This window comes from Euleptes europaea, chromosome 10 (genome assembly GCF_029931775.1).
Source record: "Euleptes europaea isolate rEulEur1 chromosome 10, rEulEur1.hap1, whole genome shotgun sequence".
NCBI lineage: Eukaryota > Metazoa > Chordata > Lepidosauria > Squamata > Sphaerodactylidae > Euleptes > Euleptes europaea.
Genome location: NC_079321.1, coordinates 28,379,932 through 28,392,738, shown reverse-complemented (window position 1 = coordinate 28,392,738; position 12,807 = coordinate 28,379,932). Strand labels below are relative to the sequence as shown.

The following is a 12,807-nucleotide window of genomic DNA, read 5'->3' as shown; positions in this document are numbered from 1 at the left end:
TTTTAAAAATTAAATTATGACTGAATGAATGTCTGTTTGATACCAGTATCTGCTTAATGATGTGCTTTTTTGAGTTCAGGGAGGTTGAAAAATGGATCCATGTGTTTCTATTTTATCTTATGTACATCTTTATAAGACTAATCCTGGGAACCATGCATTCTCTTTCTCTGTCTTTTTTTTAAGCAGCGCAGTTCACAGTCTTTACCCTCAATCCGATCCAGCAGTGAGCCTTGTGGACAGGCTGCTGAACTGCAGAGAGGTGAAAGAAGCCCCAAATATTGTGACGCTTCATGTGACTTCCTTCCCCTATGCTCTGCAAACCCAACACACCCGCATCAGCCCTTACAATGAAATCCACTGGCCTTCGTTATACAACAATGTAAGAAAGATGTTTTTAGGCTCTACTTTTAGGCTCTGTGTGAGTTTTCTTATACTGAGTTGGACTGTGAGTAAGATGTTACAGGATGTGACAGGACTAGATCAAAATAATGTGGCTTCAATTAATGCTAATCTCCAGTCTATGGATACTTTTCTTATCTTTTACTAATCCCTTGATAGCCTCCCTTTGGCCTTGATTCCTTCATCAAGAGAACCCTTTGAGGATGGAGCTTGACGTTTTGGAACATAGCATCCATCTGTTGCAGAGTCAACTGTCCTGCCATACAACAGTTGCCTGTGTAACAAAGCCAGCCCTAAATTAGTACATGAGCATTTTGGCTAAGAGAAAATGCAATATTAACCGTGGAACTAGGATAGAATACTATTTGCAGTCCTTAATGTATATTTGTTAAAATGTCTGAATCAGTGAACTGCTGAATAATTATTATGAAGTGTTCCTTTAAATTTATACTCTTGTTTATTCTAGGGAGCTGACTTATACCATGAAAGCAAGAAGTACTATGGACTGTCTGAATTTATTGAATCCACCCTTTCTGGACACAGCCTTCCGTTGCTTCGTTATGACAGCTCTTTTGAAGCAATGGTCATGGCTTTGGGGAAAAGGTACCATATGTGGCTTACAATTTTATTGGCATTCAAGAGACGGTACAGCCCTACAGAAATGATAGCATCCCATGAAATAGAACATTTGGGTCTTGTTACCAAATTTAATCCTTAAAAAAGGTAAAGGCCCCCTGTGCAAGCACTGGGTCATCCTTGACCCATGGGGTGACGTCACATCCCGACGTTTTCTAGGCAGACTTTGTTTTTATGGGGTGGTTTGCCAGTGCCTTCCCCAGTCATCTTCCCTTTACCCCCAGCAAGCTGGGTACTCATTTTACCGACCTCGGAAGGATGGAAGACTGAGTCAACCTTGAGCCGGCTACCTGAAACCAACTTCCATTGGGATCGAACTTAGGTTGTGAGCAGAGCTTGGACTGCAGTACTGCAGCTTACCACTCTGCGCCACGGGGCTCTTACTTTAATCCTTACCCTTGGTCAAATATATTCTTTTTCTTTTTAATTGTATGAAGTTTTTAACAACAGCAGGCATTCTTCTTATCTTTTTACTGGGGTATCGATGACAGAATGTATAAGCAAATATTAAAACATGACCCCTCTATCACAATTTCTTATCTCTCCCTGCCCCTAACTGTGTAGTCTGACTGGAGCTGAACCGCATAAACAGTGACTTTTCCACCTTCTCCCTCTTCATTTATGCCCCCCCAATATTCTGTTCCCAGTGGAGCCTCAAGAGCATCATGGGCGTCAAAATAGGGAGCTACCGTGAGAGGGGAGAATCTATGAACTCTCCATCTTATGCAAGTTTCCTGCATTCTGCTTTGTTCCAGGTTTCCCAGGCTGCACAGTGCAGTGATCAGGACATTTGTTCTTGTCCAGCACTATTCTGCCGCCATGATGGCGGTGTGTGGCTTGTCCCAGATGAAGAACTACACGACAGTGGAAACCCTAGAAATCACTCAGAATCTCATCAATTCATCAAGGCAGTGCCCCAGCGGCCATGGGCTCATGGTGGTGTTAAGGATCCCATGCATTCCGTTGGCGGCAGTGGCTTACGAGCGCCTCAACCATGTGCGGGAAAGACTGGCCCTTGAGGACCATTTTGAAATCATCTTGGGGAATCCCAGCTCTGGAATCACAGTCGGGAAACACTTTGTGGAGCAACTCAAGGTAACTTACAGAACTACTCAGCTCCAGAAGACCTGAGCTCTACAACTTGTGCGGCTGCTGGTCAGAAAGTTCTTGATTTGATGGCTTAATTCCAGTGGTGGAGCAGCCTGTTCTACACAGGATCTAAAGATCTTTAGCAAAGATCTTTGCATAAATTCTGGTATTGATATCCAGTCATTTGAGCATTGATGAATGCTTTGCTGGTTAATGACTCCTACTTCTGTTTCCAAATCTACCAATGTACTTGAAAGTAGGCCTATTTATTTAATTAGGGCTTTATTCAGAAGAAGCCCTTAGTTGATTAATAAATCAGGGAAAATTTTAGTTAGTAGGTCTGAGACTTAATAGCATTTTTATTTATTTTTTGTCTTCTTGTTTTTTGTCTTTATTAAAATGTCATTTCTAACAATGGGGGAGGGGCTTTTGTTTATTAAATCTGACTTCAATGCACTTTTGTTCTAATGTAGTTAATTCATCGATTACTTGATTTAAAAAGTTGATAGTTAAACAACTAACATTATTTAATTGTTTAGTAGCTTTACACAGTATTAAAATCAATACTCAGCATTTATGTAGTACTGTTCCTAAGCCATCACATATATTCCTTCTGTAATCTTTGCTGAAGTACTGTAAATTAAACCAGAATTATTATCCTCCTCCCCATATTATAGCTGAGGCTGAGTAACAGGAGCTTGCCTAAAACCATTCAGGACATCTACAATTGAACTGAGTTTTGAACCAGGAATTTTGTAGTTTAGTGCTCACACTTTTGACCCCAGTTTTGGATTACAGCCACTGTTTCTGTCTTCTGCATTGGCACAGATATGTGCTGACTTGTTTGTTTCCAATGTTGTGATAGATCTGGCAGAAAATTGAAGATGCTGAATGGAGTCCGCAGACCTATTTGGAGTTGGAAGGTCTGCCTTGCATCTTGATCTTTAGTGGAATGGACCCTCAAGGCGAGTCCTTGCCAAGGTATTAACTCAGTACTAGTAAACATTTCCATGTAACACAGCCTAGTCCTTCTTGCCTACCCACACAACCGTTTGGTCTGTGAGCACAAGGTAGTCACCAGTAGCATGAAACCCGCTGCCTATTACAATACTTTTTTGAACAAGAACAACAAATCTGATATTGCTTTTTTTTTTATCAACTAATCTTTAAAGAGTAGGATGTGAACTTTTGAAGTTCATTGAATGCACTTGGCCATAGAAAAGGGGGGAAAAGTCATTTGCTCTGTTTTTCTTGTTCTGTGAATGTCCAATAAGGCACATCAATTCACCACAATTCCCAAACCCCTCTTTAATTAAATCCTGACACAGACTAAGCCCTGCCATTGACTAAGGAATATATCATATCTTACTAGCTATAGGGAAGGTAGTCTAGAGGATGTTGCTGAAAGTTAGCACATCATTCTGTTTACAGTACATGTTCAAACATACCCTGGGGGCACAATAACTAACAAATGCCAAGTTTTCTATAACTGTTATACATCTAGTGTACATCAATAACAATAACTACAAGGAGGCCCTGAGACCACTGGTGTTGCCTTTGCAGTGATGTTTATTTTGAAAGACACTAGAATTTGGCCAGTTTTGCTTTATTGAACATTGCAATAGATAGGAAATGATATCAAAGGTCATTTATGCATGGGTACTTTCACTCTCATTTATCCTCATCTGTCTCAGTTGCTCCTTGGAGTTATGCAGGAGTTTTCCCTCCATTAGAGATGACTTCGCTGCCAGCCCTAACAAATCCTGGGACTTCCTGTCCCTCTGTTAACCTGATTCTTCCCTCTTCCCTGAGCTCAGTCCGCTTGAAATCCCCGTGCATAAGGCAAAGAGCGGGACACAGAAGCTTGATTTCTCTCACTGCAAGCAGACAGCCAATTACAAAGCAGCATTTCAAGGGGCAGGGATTCAAGTACTTCCTGATTTGAGCTTGGAGACCGCTGGTGCATAGACTCCCAACAGGAAAGTATGGGTCCAGTGAGCAATGAACCTCAGGTAAAACTCCCATGCATAAACAACCAAAGACTCCTACAGTTCTTATTTTTTCTTTCTCTGTCCAAGGTCCTTAAGATACTGTGATCTGCGTTTGATAAATTCCTCTTGCTTGGTGAGAACAACCTTGGAGCAAGAGCTTGGCTTGGCAGCCTATTTTGTAAGTTCTGAGACCTCCACAGAGAAAGTGGTCACCAATGATGTTCTGGAGAGTGACCCAGAGAAGCTAAGCAGTACTGATAATGAAGATGAAGAAACAGTAACAGAAGGTAAATGAATATTCACAGACCCGTTGCACTAAAAGATGTCAACAGAAAGGTCTGGTTGAGAAAAACAGATTATGAGATCTTGACATAGATGAAACTCTGGTGCACTTGAAAATCCAATAATTGTGCTGAGTGACAGTTAATCTCTCTCCATTGAATTAACGCTGCTTTGGTATTTTCATCCTCTTCCCTACCCCATCAGGCATAAATTGTGCACCAGACACAAATATTATGTGTAAATGTAACTCAATAACTCATTTTCAACTGGAAACCTTGCTTTTGGTAGGTGTGATCAGAAGCAAAAAAGATTTCCTGTTCCATACTGAGATCCTGGGTGGGGTAGGGTTTAAAATTTATTTATACTTCAAATTTTCTATCCCGCCCTCCGCAGTCGAAGCCGGGCTCAGGGTGGGTAACAACATTAAAGGTAAAGATAAAGGTCCCCTGTGCAAGCACCAGGTCATTCCTGACCCATGGGGTGATGTCACATCCCGACGTTTTCTAGGCAGACTTTGTTTACGGGGTGGTTTGCCAGTGCCTTCCCCAGTCATCTTCCCTTTACCCCCATCAAGCTGGGTACTCATTAAAACCCCGATATAAAACCATAATACTTATACAATTAAAACCAAGAAACATAACCATACAGTATAACCATAGTAAACCACAGATAGCACTCAATTAACAATAGTGACCACTGAGAGTCTCTGCAATCAGACATCCCCCCCCAAGTTCACAAGATGAACAGAATAATGGGGAGGGGGGGGGGAGGCCAGCAGAGATGATACCCACGGCTGTCAGTTGTAGGCTTGGTGGAATAACTCCCTTTTACAGGCCCTGCAGGATGGAGGGGTAGGACTAGGGAAACTTGAATTCAAATCCCCATTCCTCTATGAAGCTCACTCGGTGATCTTGGGAAGTCTCTCTCAGCCTAACCTAGTTCTAAGGACTGAGTTGTTCTAAGGATAAAATGGAGGGTAGAAAGTCATATGTCACTTCAGAACAAGTTGGTAAAGGGATGGACAATTCAGTTTTGACCTCTAAATAACACAGCATCTACTTAAGCACTTTAAAGTAATTAAAAGTAAGACTGAACAAAGTCATTTTCAGCAACTATAATGCAAATTCTTTCCCCTTAAATCCCGGAACAGGCTCCACATCAGAAAAGAGAAGCCCTGTCAAAAGAGAAAGATCTGGATCACATGATTCTGCAGCTTCATCTGTTTCCTCTAAAACATCAAGTAAGACTTCAGCGTGAACAGTTTTCAGTATTTATTTTGGCACTTAGGAATTATTACAGTTCAGCCTATGTTGTTGTTGTCAACTGGGGTTTACCATAACACATCTGAAAGGAGACTAAGAAATCAACGTTTTTACCAAGTCAATGCTTACATTTAAGGGATTAGATGTATTTTCCAGTACTGATTAGGAGGCATCGGTAACAACCATTTCCCTTCTCCCTTCTTACTGTCTTTGCTTGAGAGGCAGAGGAGAATCTGCTTGCATGAGAGAAGGCTTCATCTCCCCCCTCTCTTCTCACTCTCCCTATTTCAGTTGCCACTACTACCCTTTATTTCTCTATCTGCAGCTTGAGGCACAGATGGGGGCTAGGTGCGCACGTGTGTGTGTCTCTGTGTGTACTGCTTTATACATACCCTCCTCCCTGGCCAGTTAACTGGCTGTAGCCCTGTCAGGAGTTTCTGGTCTATTGCATGTGTGAGCTGCACATGCCCCAGGGAAGCACTTTGACCACAGATGTGACTTTATGGCAAAAAAGAGTGGACCCTGGTGATATTGGGGGAGTAGGGTTGCCAACTTCTAGGTACTAGCTGGAGATTTCCTGCTATTACAACTGATCTCCAGCTGACAGAGATCAGTTCCCCTGGAGAAAATGGCCGCTTTGGCAATTGGACTCTATAGCATTGAGGTCCCTCCCCTCCCCAAACCCCGCCCTCCTCAGGCTCCACCCAAAAATGTCCCCCCGGTGGTGGAGAGGGACCTGGCAACCCTATGAGGGAGGGATAATTGCCACTTGCAGTGTTCAATGAAGATTTAACTTGGCACTTTGTTAAAACCTGTATTTTGTTCATAGGCACAGCGTTCTGCAGTGAAACGTCTCCTCCATCAGTAACAGCAGGTGACACAGGAAAGTCTACCCATCAGATATTAAGCAGCGGTACAGAAGAGAGTGTGAATAACCCTGAAAAACAAAGACCAAAAATGGACAAAGATTCCAAGTCAAATGCTAAAGCTGCTCAGGCTTCCATCACTTCTTCATCAGCATCTCCTTTCTCGTCTTCTTCTGCTTCATCCGTACCTACTCACAGCTCCTTTGTCCTGCAGGTCCCTCAGTGCTCCATGACCAAAGTGTCCCAGCAGCCTCCTATGGTTTACCTGCCTAAACTGGTGTATGACGTCATCACCTCCGCTGACAGCACGGGACTTCCCAAGTCCTCGTCCCTCTTGCCTTACCATTCTGTGATGTGGGCGAGTTCATTCCGCCCGCTCATGAGCAAAATGATGACCTGCACGGAGCAGTCTCTGTATTATCGCCAGTGGACGGTCCCCAAACCCATCCATATGGACTACAACAATAGGAACGAAGGCAGGATGGACACCTTCCATCCACGGAGGCTGCTGCTGAGTGGGCCACCACAGGTGTGTAATAACAACAGGGTAATTATTCTTATCATTTTATTATAATTGAGTCTCAAAAGTGCATGAGGACAATTGCCTTACTGTATTGGACTGTAGGCCCTATGTAGAGCACAGTTTTGTTTTCAACAGATAGGACCTAATTTATGGGTTGGATTGCATAATCCACCAGTGAAAGGGGCCAATCTTTGAGGAACTTTCCGGCAGTCTCTTCCCCAGGAAAGTTGATTCCTAGGACTGTGGGACCATGTGGACTGATAGCCATGCAGGTCAGAGGACTTCATTAAGGAGGGAGAATCCCCTACAAGCTAGTGCTTACAAAAAGATGAAGAGGGTGATTTTGCCTCTTTCTTCTCCATAGAGAAGCCCCTCCCAAACTGCATGGTTATTAGTCCAGCTTTCCAAGAGTCAGAAAAGACTGTTGAGGAGAGGAAAATAATGTAAGATTCATAAAACTTGTAAGTGCAGATCACTGGATACAACTCTCTGGAAGTACATAAGCAGAGCATGTTGAGAATGGATAACAGAGAATTTATTAGTATCACTTTACTATTAAAATCTTACACGAGTATCTAGATCTGGACCCTGCTTCAGAGGGGATAGTTAGAAGGCTGAACCAAAGGTTTACACTTGGTATGTCCTTATGTTTATACCAATAACAGTGTATACCTAGTAAATGTGTTTTCCTGCTTTCTCATTTTACTCGCTTGCAAGTTCCTGTTTCTTTCGATAGGGGGAGGTTCTGCACATAATTTGCTCCTTCTAGTGTCCGATTCAATATGACATAGGTTTATATCTAGCATGAAAACCTGCAATTTTAATCTGCAGGGAAATATGCTGGATTTAAACCTGTGTGATATCGAATTGACCACTAGAGGGAGCAAAATATGTGCAGAACTGAACACCCCCCACACACACCCCGGAAGAAAGAGGAATGTACAAGCGAGGAAAATGAGAATGCAAAAAAGCCCAGTATGTTTTAGTATAGTAATAAGAGTAAAGGTCAGCCAAAGTCCTGTGTATGTGTGTTTCTCTTTTTCCTTAAGGCATCAAACTTATTTGCACACATTCTATATTGTTTTAAAATGCTGCTGTTTTATTGCTTCAAGGAGCTGCTATCTATTGGTTCTGAAATGCTACTTGTTTTATTTTTTTCTTAAGGAGCTAGTTTTCATTTATTTTCTTTTTTAGTGTTAAGTGGTATGTTGCTCTCAGTGCTTTAAAAGGTTGATTTAATTGTCTTAAGACTTATTGTTGTTTTTCTCTGCTGTTTTAAATCCCCCCACCAGGTCTTCAATATTTTACGGTTGAAAACTGTTGGAGTCTTTGGTTTTTAATTGTTTATAAGAATTTTATTAACTGTAAGGTGCCTGAAGAATCAGTCTTGGTTGAGGGATTGCAGGGTATAACTACAATAATCAAAAATATTCATTGGCTTTGTATGTGTGATAGGGACCCCACTTTTTGCAGCATTCCTGATCATGTGCTTAGACCCTTGAGATGTTCTTCCACATGTGCAGACATCCAGGGACTGAGGCCAGCAGATCCAATTGCACTCCCCTGTATACTTATAGAGTACTTCATGAGTTTGTACAACTGAAGAGGGAATACCAGGAGTAACATGCTGAGAGAACGTAATAAGTAGGCTTTGAATTAGACTGTGTTGGTCATTTAGATATTAGGTACCCCAAAAAATATGACACTGAAGGCAAACAGCTGTGTAGTTTCTGATGTGTGTATTTACAGATAGGAAAGACAGGGGCCTATCTGCAGTTCCTCAGTATCTTGTCTAGAATGCTTATTCGATTGACTGAAGTGGATGTTTATGATGAAGAGGAGATCAATACTGGTAAGTTCTTCCTGTAGAAATCTTTCCTCTGGGAAACAACTTATAATTGTTAATTATAAATTATAATTATAATTGTTAATTATAATTTATAATTATAAATTGTTAATTATAAATTATAACTGTTAATTATCAGCAAGACTGTTTTATTATTGTGTTCAAAATGTGTAATCCCCCATGTTAATTTATTTCCATTGATGGAACCCCTTAACCAAATCTCGTGTAATTAATCACACCTCCTATACAATCACTTTTTAAAAAAAATCCTTATTTACTACCCTGATTACTTTATGGCTGTTGTCAGTCACACTGGTATGCGTGTCCATTTTTCCTGCTGGACAGCTGGCATCATGACTTAAGATCTGTGTATTTTTGATACACCATTTTGAGGGACTTGTCAATCTTAGATATATTGATATGATTGGAAAGTTCAGAGTCCGTAGATTTTCCGGAAACCATGCCCAATACAATTGAGAAATGGAAAGCAGCTGTGCAAGCTTGGCAACTGCACCACTCCTGAATCATAACAAGTTCTTTAGTAAACCAAGGCAACTTCAAGGGGAGGAAGACTATTCCAAACAGGTAATTCCAACACATCCTCAGTTTTAAAAAGTATACCTGTGTACTCTGAGCAACTCCATCTTATCAGCTTGTTACTTGAACTCTGTTACTGAACTCTGGCAGTCATACAAGGACTTTCTTCCATCTTCATTGAATAATGAATTACACATTTGTTTATGCTGAAGATAATGTCATAGCGTGCATAGCAAGAGGTTGTTTTCCTGTTCACTGCCCAGGTATCCAACCAATTGCAACATCTGGTGTGAAATTTTTTACTTAATTATTGTATATTTCTTAAACTTCCCTTTTGTTACTGATGTGGCAGATCTCAAAGAAGAGTCAGCTCAATACTACCACCAACCAGGGGATGTGTGGCCTGATCTAGAAACAATGAAAAAAATACCCTTTGACTATACTATCTACGATCCAAAATATGAAGATGCAAGTCTCATTTGTTCAAGAATTCTTATAAAGAATGAAGGTCAGGATTCTTTTTTTTTTTAATTATTTTTTAAACAGAACAGACGGACCTATTTGCTTTGATATAATAAAGAAATACAATTGGAATAACTTTGATGCATCAGCAACTGAAATGCAATCAAGTCTGCATAATGACTTGGATCCAATGGCCTATTTCCATAGATGGAAGGTTTTGTCACTTCCTCTCCTTGTGCTTAGGGTTGCCAACCTCCAGGTAGTGAAGAATTCAAAGAATACCTCATGCTAATAATGGAAATTCCAAAAACAAACGAAAGCACTGATGGCTGAACAACAAAATCTATTAACACAAATAAATGATATAAAAGTGCAATCTCTATAATCCAAAGGTCTGAAATAACAACACAATCAGTGTAAAGATAAGGCATACAACATATACAGATAGATCATATGACAGAATGTGTCTGAGAAGGTACAAGTCCCAAAATAAGAAAATCTACCCAGGAATCCTGGGGCGGCCACAATAATCAGTTGCTGATCCTATAGAACGATGCGATTCAATCCGGGTGCACACATGTCTACCCAGGAAAGGTGCTCCTTAGTGTTGGAAACTCGATATCTCTTCACCTGTGAGCTGAAAAGCTTGCTTGCAAGGCAATGAGATGTAGAAAAAACTTCCTGAGGAAATCCAACATCTCTTTCGTTTGTTTTTGGAACCTCCAGGTGGTAGCAAAACTGTAGCACTGTTTCTAAATAATTTTACATAGACATATCACAATGCAAATACTCATCCCAATTGCACATTAAAGAATGCACAAGCTATCAATTCTTAATAAAGCTTCTATTTTCACAAATCTCACCACAAGTTACTAATGCATCACATTCATAAATATATGTTCCTTGCAACAATCCAATTACTATATTAGCAATACAAAAGTTCAAACATTGAACATTCACATCCTTGAGACCGGCTCGAGTCCGTCCTTGGATCATGTGCACCTGCATTTGATGATGTGATATTATACATCGAACTTTGCATTGATGTGCCTGTTCCAGCACTGGACACAGTCTGTGATGTGTGTGATACTAAAGGCGACTGAAGAAACCTTGATGTGAAATAGGCCATTTACCAGATGCCTGTCTCGCCTCGCCATTCGCAGTTTCCAGTTTGAGCGCCGTGTTGTGAATGTTCAGTGTTTGAACTTTTGTATTGCTAATATAGTAATTGGATTGTTGCAAGAAACTTATATTTATGAATGTGATGCATTAGTAACTTGTGATATTTGTAAAAACAGACGCTTTATTAAGAATTGATAGCTCGTGGACTCTTTAATGTGTAATTGGGACAAGTATTTGCATTGTGTCTTAATAGTGTCTTAACGCACACACACAAACAATAAAATTCTTTGTACATATTTTTTTTTTTTTTGCGGGGCTGCATTGTGGATCCAGGACTATACATTATTTTAGAACAGACAAAGAAAACAAGAAAAATGCATGCTCGTTTAAAAAAACCAAAACTCACCTGCTTGCATGGTTTAAGTAGACCAGATTGGGAATGGTTTTTAAAAATGGCTTTATTAAAGATACCAATATTTTTGACAGTAAAAACAATTTAGATAGCAATGTTGCTTGGGGGGAAATGTTTGGAGCCAATCTGGATTGAAAATTTGCATCCAGTTGTAGGTTTGCTGAAAGAATACTGTGTTTTTAGCAGCAGAACAGACTCAAACATTAATTCATCATTTGTCTGACTCACACACACTGAACAGTCCAAAACCTTTTGTACAGACAGATCAGCAAACAGGAAACAAGAGGACTTGTATATGCGCCGTCAGACAACTCGGATGAGGCTATCCAAATATGCCGCTTACAACACTTACCATCACTGCGAACAATGTCACCAGTACATGGGCTTTAACCCCAGGTACCAGGTAAGGTGGATAAAACCAAATATTCCAAGTACAACAAAAAACAGGTCGCTCTTTGCAAACTGAACCAGCGGCACAAAACCTAAGGAATGTAGTAAAGGGCTCAATGCAACATTCCACAGAAGGATATATGGAAAAATTGCTGAGTTGTTTAATTTTTGTAACCTTTAAAAAAGATGTTTGTCCTACCTTTCACAGAACTCAAAGCAGTTTACAGCCAAAAATCCCCTCCCAACTGATTAATGATAAAACCGGCTTCAAATAGTAAACTCAGACACATCATAATATCAGGCAGTAAAAAAATTATTACCAACTACCTTACAATATATAACACTCAGGGGGAGTCAGGAAATACTCAGCCCGCTTTAGGGGTTGAAAACTTGTCTTTCACAAAACCTCTGCTGTTCTGCTTTAAAGACCACACAGGGAGGAGGCACAGTTACACCCCTTGAAGGAAGTTGTTCCAAGTCACAAAACCGCTACTAAAAAGGCTCTGCTCCTTGCTACAGGTGATTTCATTTCCTGTACTGAAGGAATGAGGAGAAGGGGCAGAGGTGCTGTGTATGTTGCAACCTCAGCCTAGAATCGCATGGCAGTGTCTGATGGCCCTTCTGAGTTTAGGAGGGGAGAAGAACATCTCTCCAGTCTCTCCAGCTACACAAGAACATCTCTCCAGCTACACAAGGCAGGAAACGGGGGCATCCTAGGTCACAAAGAATTGGCTAGGGCATGCTTCCTGGTTGCACTGCTGCCTAGAGAGAGAGAGAGGAGTCAACAGAGCAGTACCCCGAGGGAGACAAGAAGGTTTGGAGTGACTTGAACCCTCCTTCCATCCCTTTCTGAGGCCAACGTACCCAACCATGGCAGTCATCTTCTGAGGCCTTACTCCAGATGCTCTTGCCTTTTGAGATTAGGTGGATGGCAACCTGGGAGAGGGCTTTCTTGGTTGTGCCACCAAAACTCTGGAACTCTCTTCTCAG

At 41.0% G+C, this 12,807-nt stretch overlaps 1 protein-coding gene across 1 annotated transcript in view; it reads left to right on the top strand.

Annotated features, from left to right (window-relative positions):
• Window positions 1-12,807, top strand: part of GREB1 (growth regulating estrogen receptor binding 1) — a 90,366-nt gene that overhangs the window by 67,811 nt on the left and 9,748 nt on the right. The window contains exons 16-25 of the mRNA XM_056856704.1: window positions 187-379; window positions 866-1,002; window positions 1,791-2,130; window positions 2,990-3,105; window positions 4,203-4,402; window positions 5,548-5,637; window positions 6,489-7,054; window positions 8,798-8,900; window positions 9,784-9,939; window positions 11,688-11,830. Of these exons, the coding sequence (XP_056712682.1) occupies window positions 187-379; window positions 866-1,002; window positions 1,791-2,130; window positions 2,990-3,105; window positions 4,203-4,402; window positions 5,548-5,637; window positions 6,489-7,054; window positions 8,798-8,900; window positions 9,784-9,939; window positions 11,688-11,830 (2,044 nt within the window). The remainder of the gene's footprint in view (window positions 1-186; window positions 380-865; window positions 1,003-1,790; window positions 2,131-2,989; window positions 3,106-4,202; window positions 4,403-5,547; window positions 5,638-6,488; window positions 7,055-8,797; window positions 8,901-9,783; window positions 9,940-11,687; window positions 11,831-12,807) is intronic.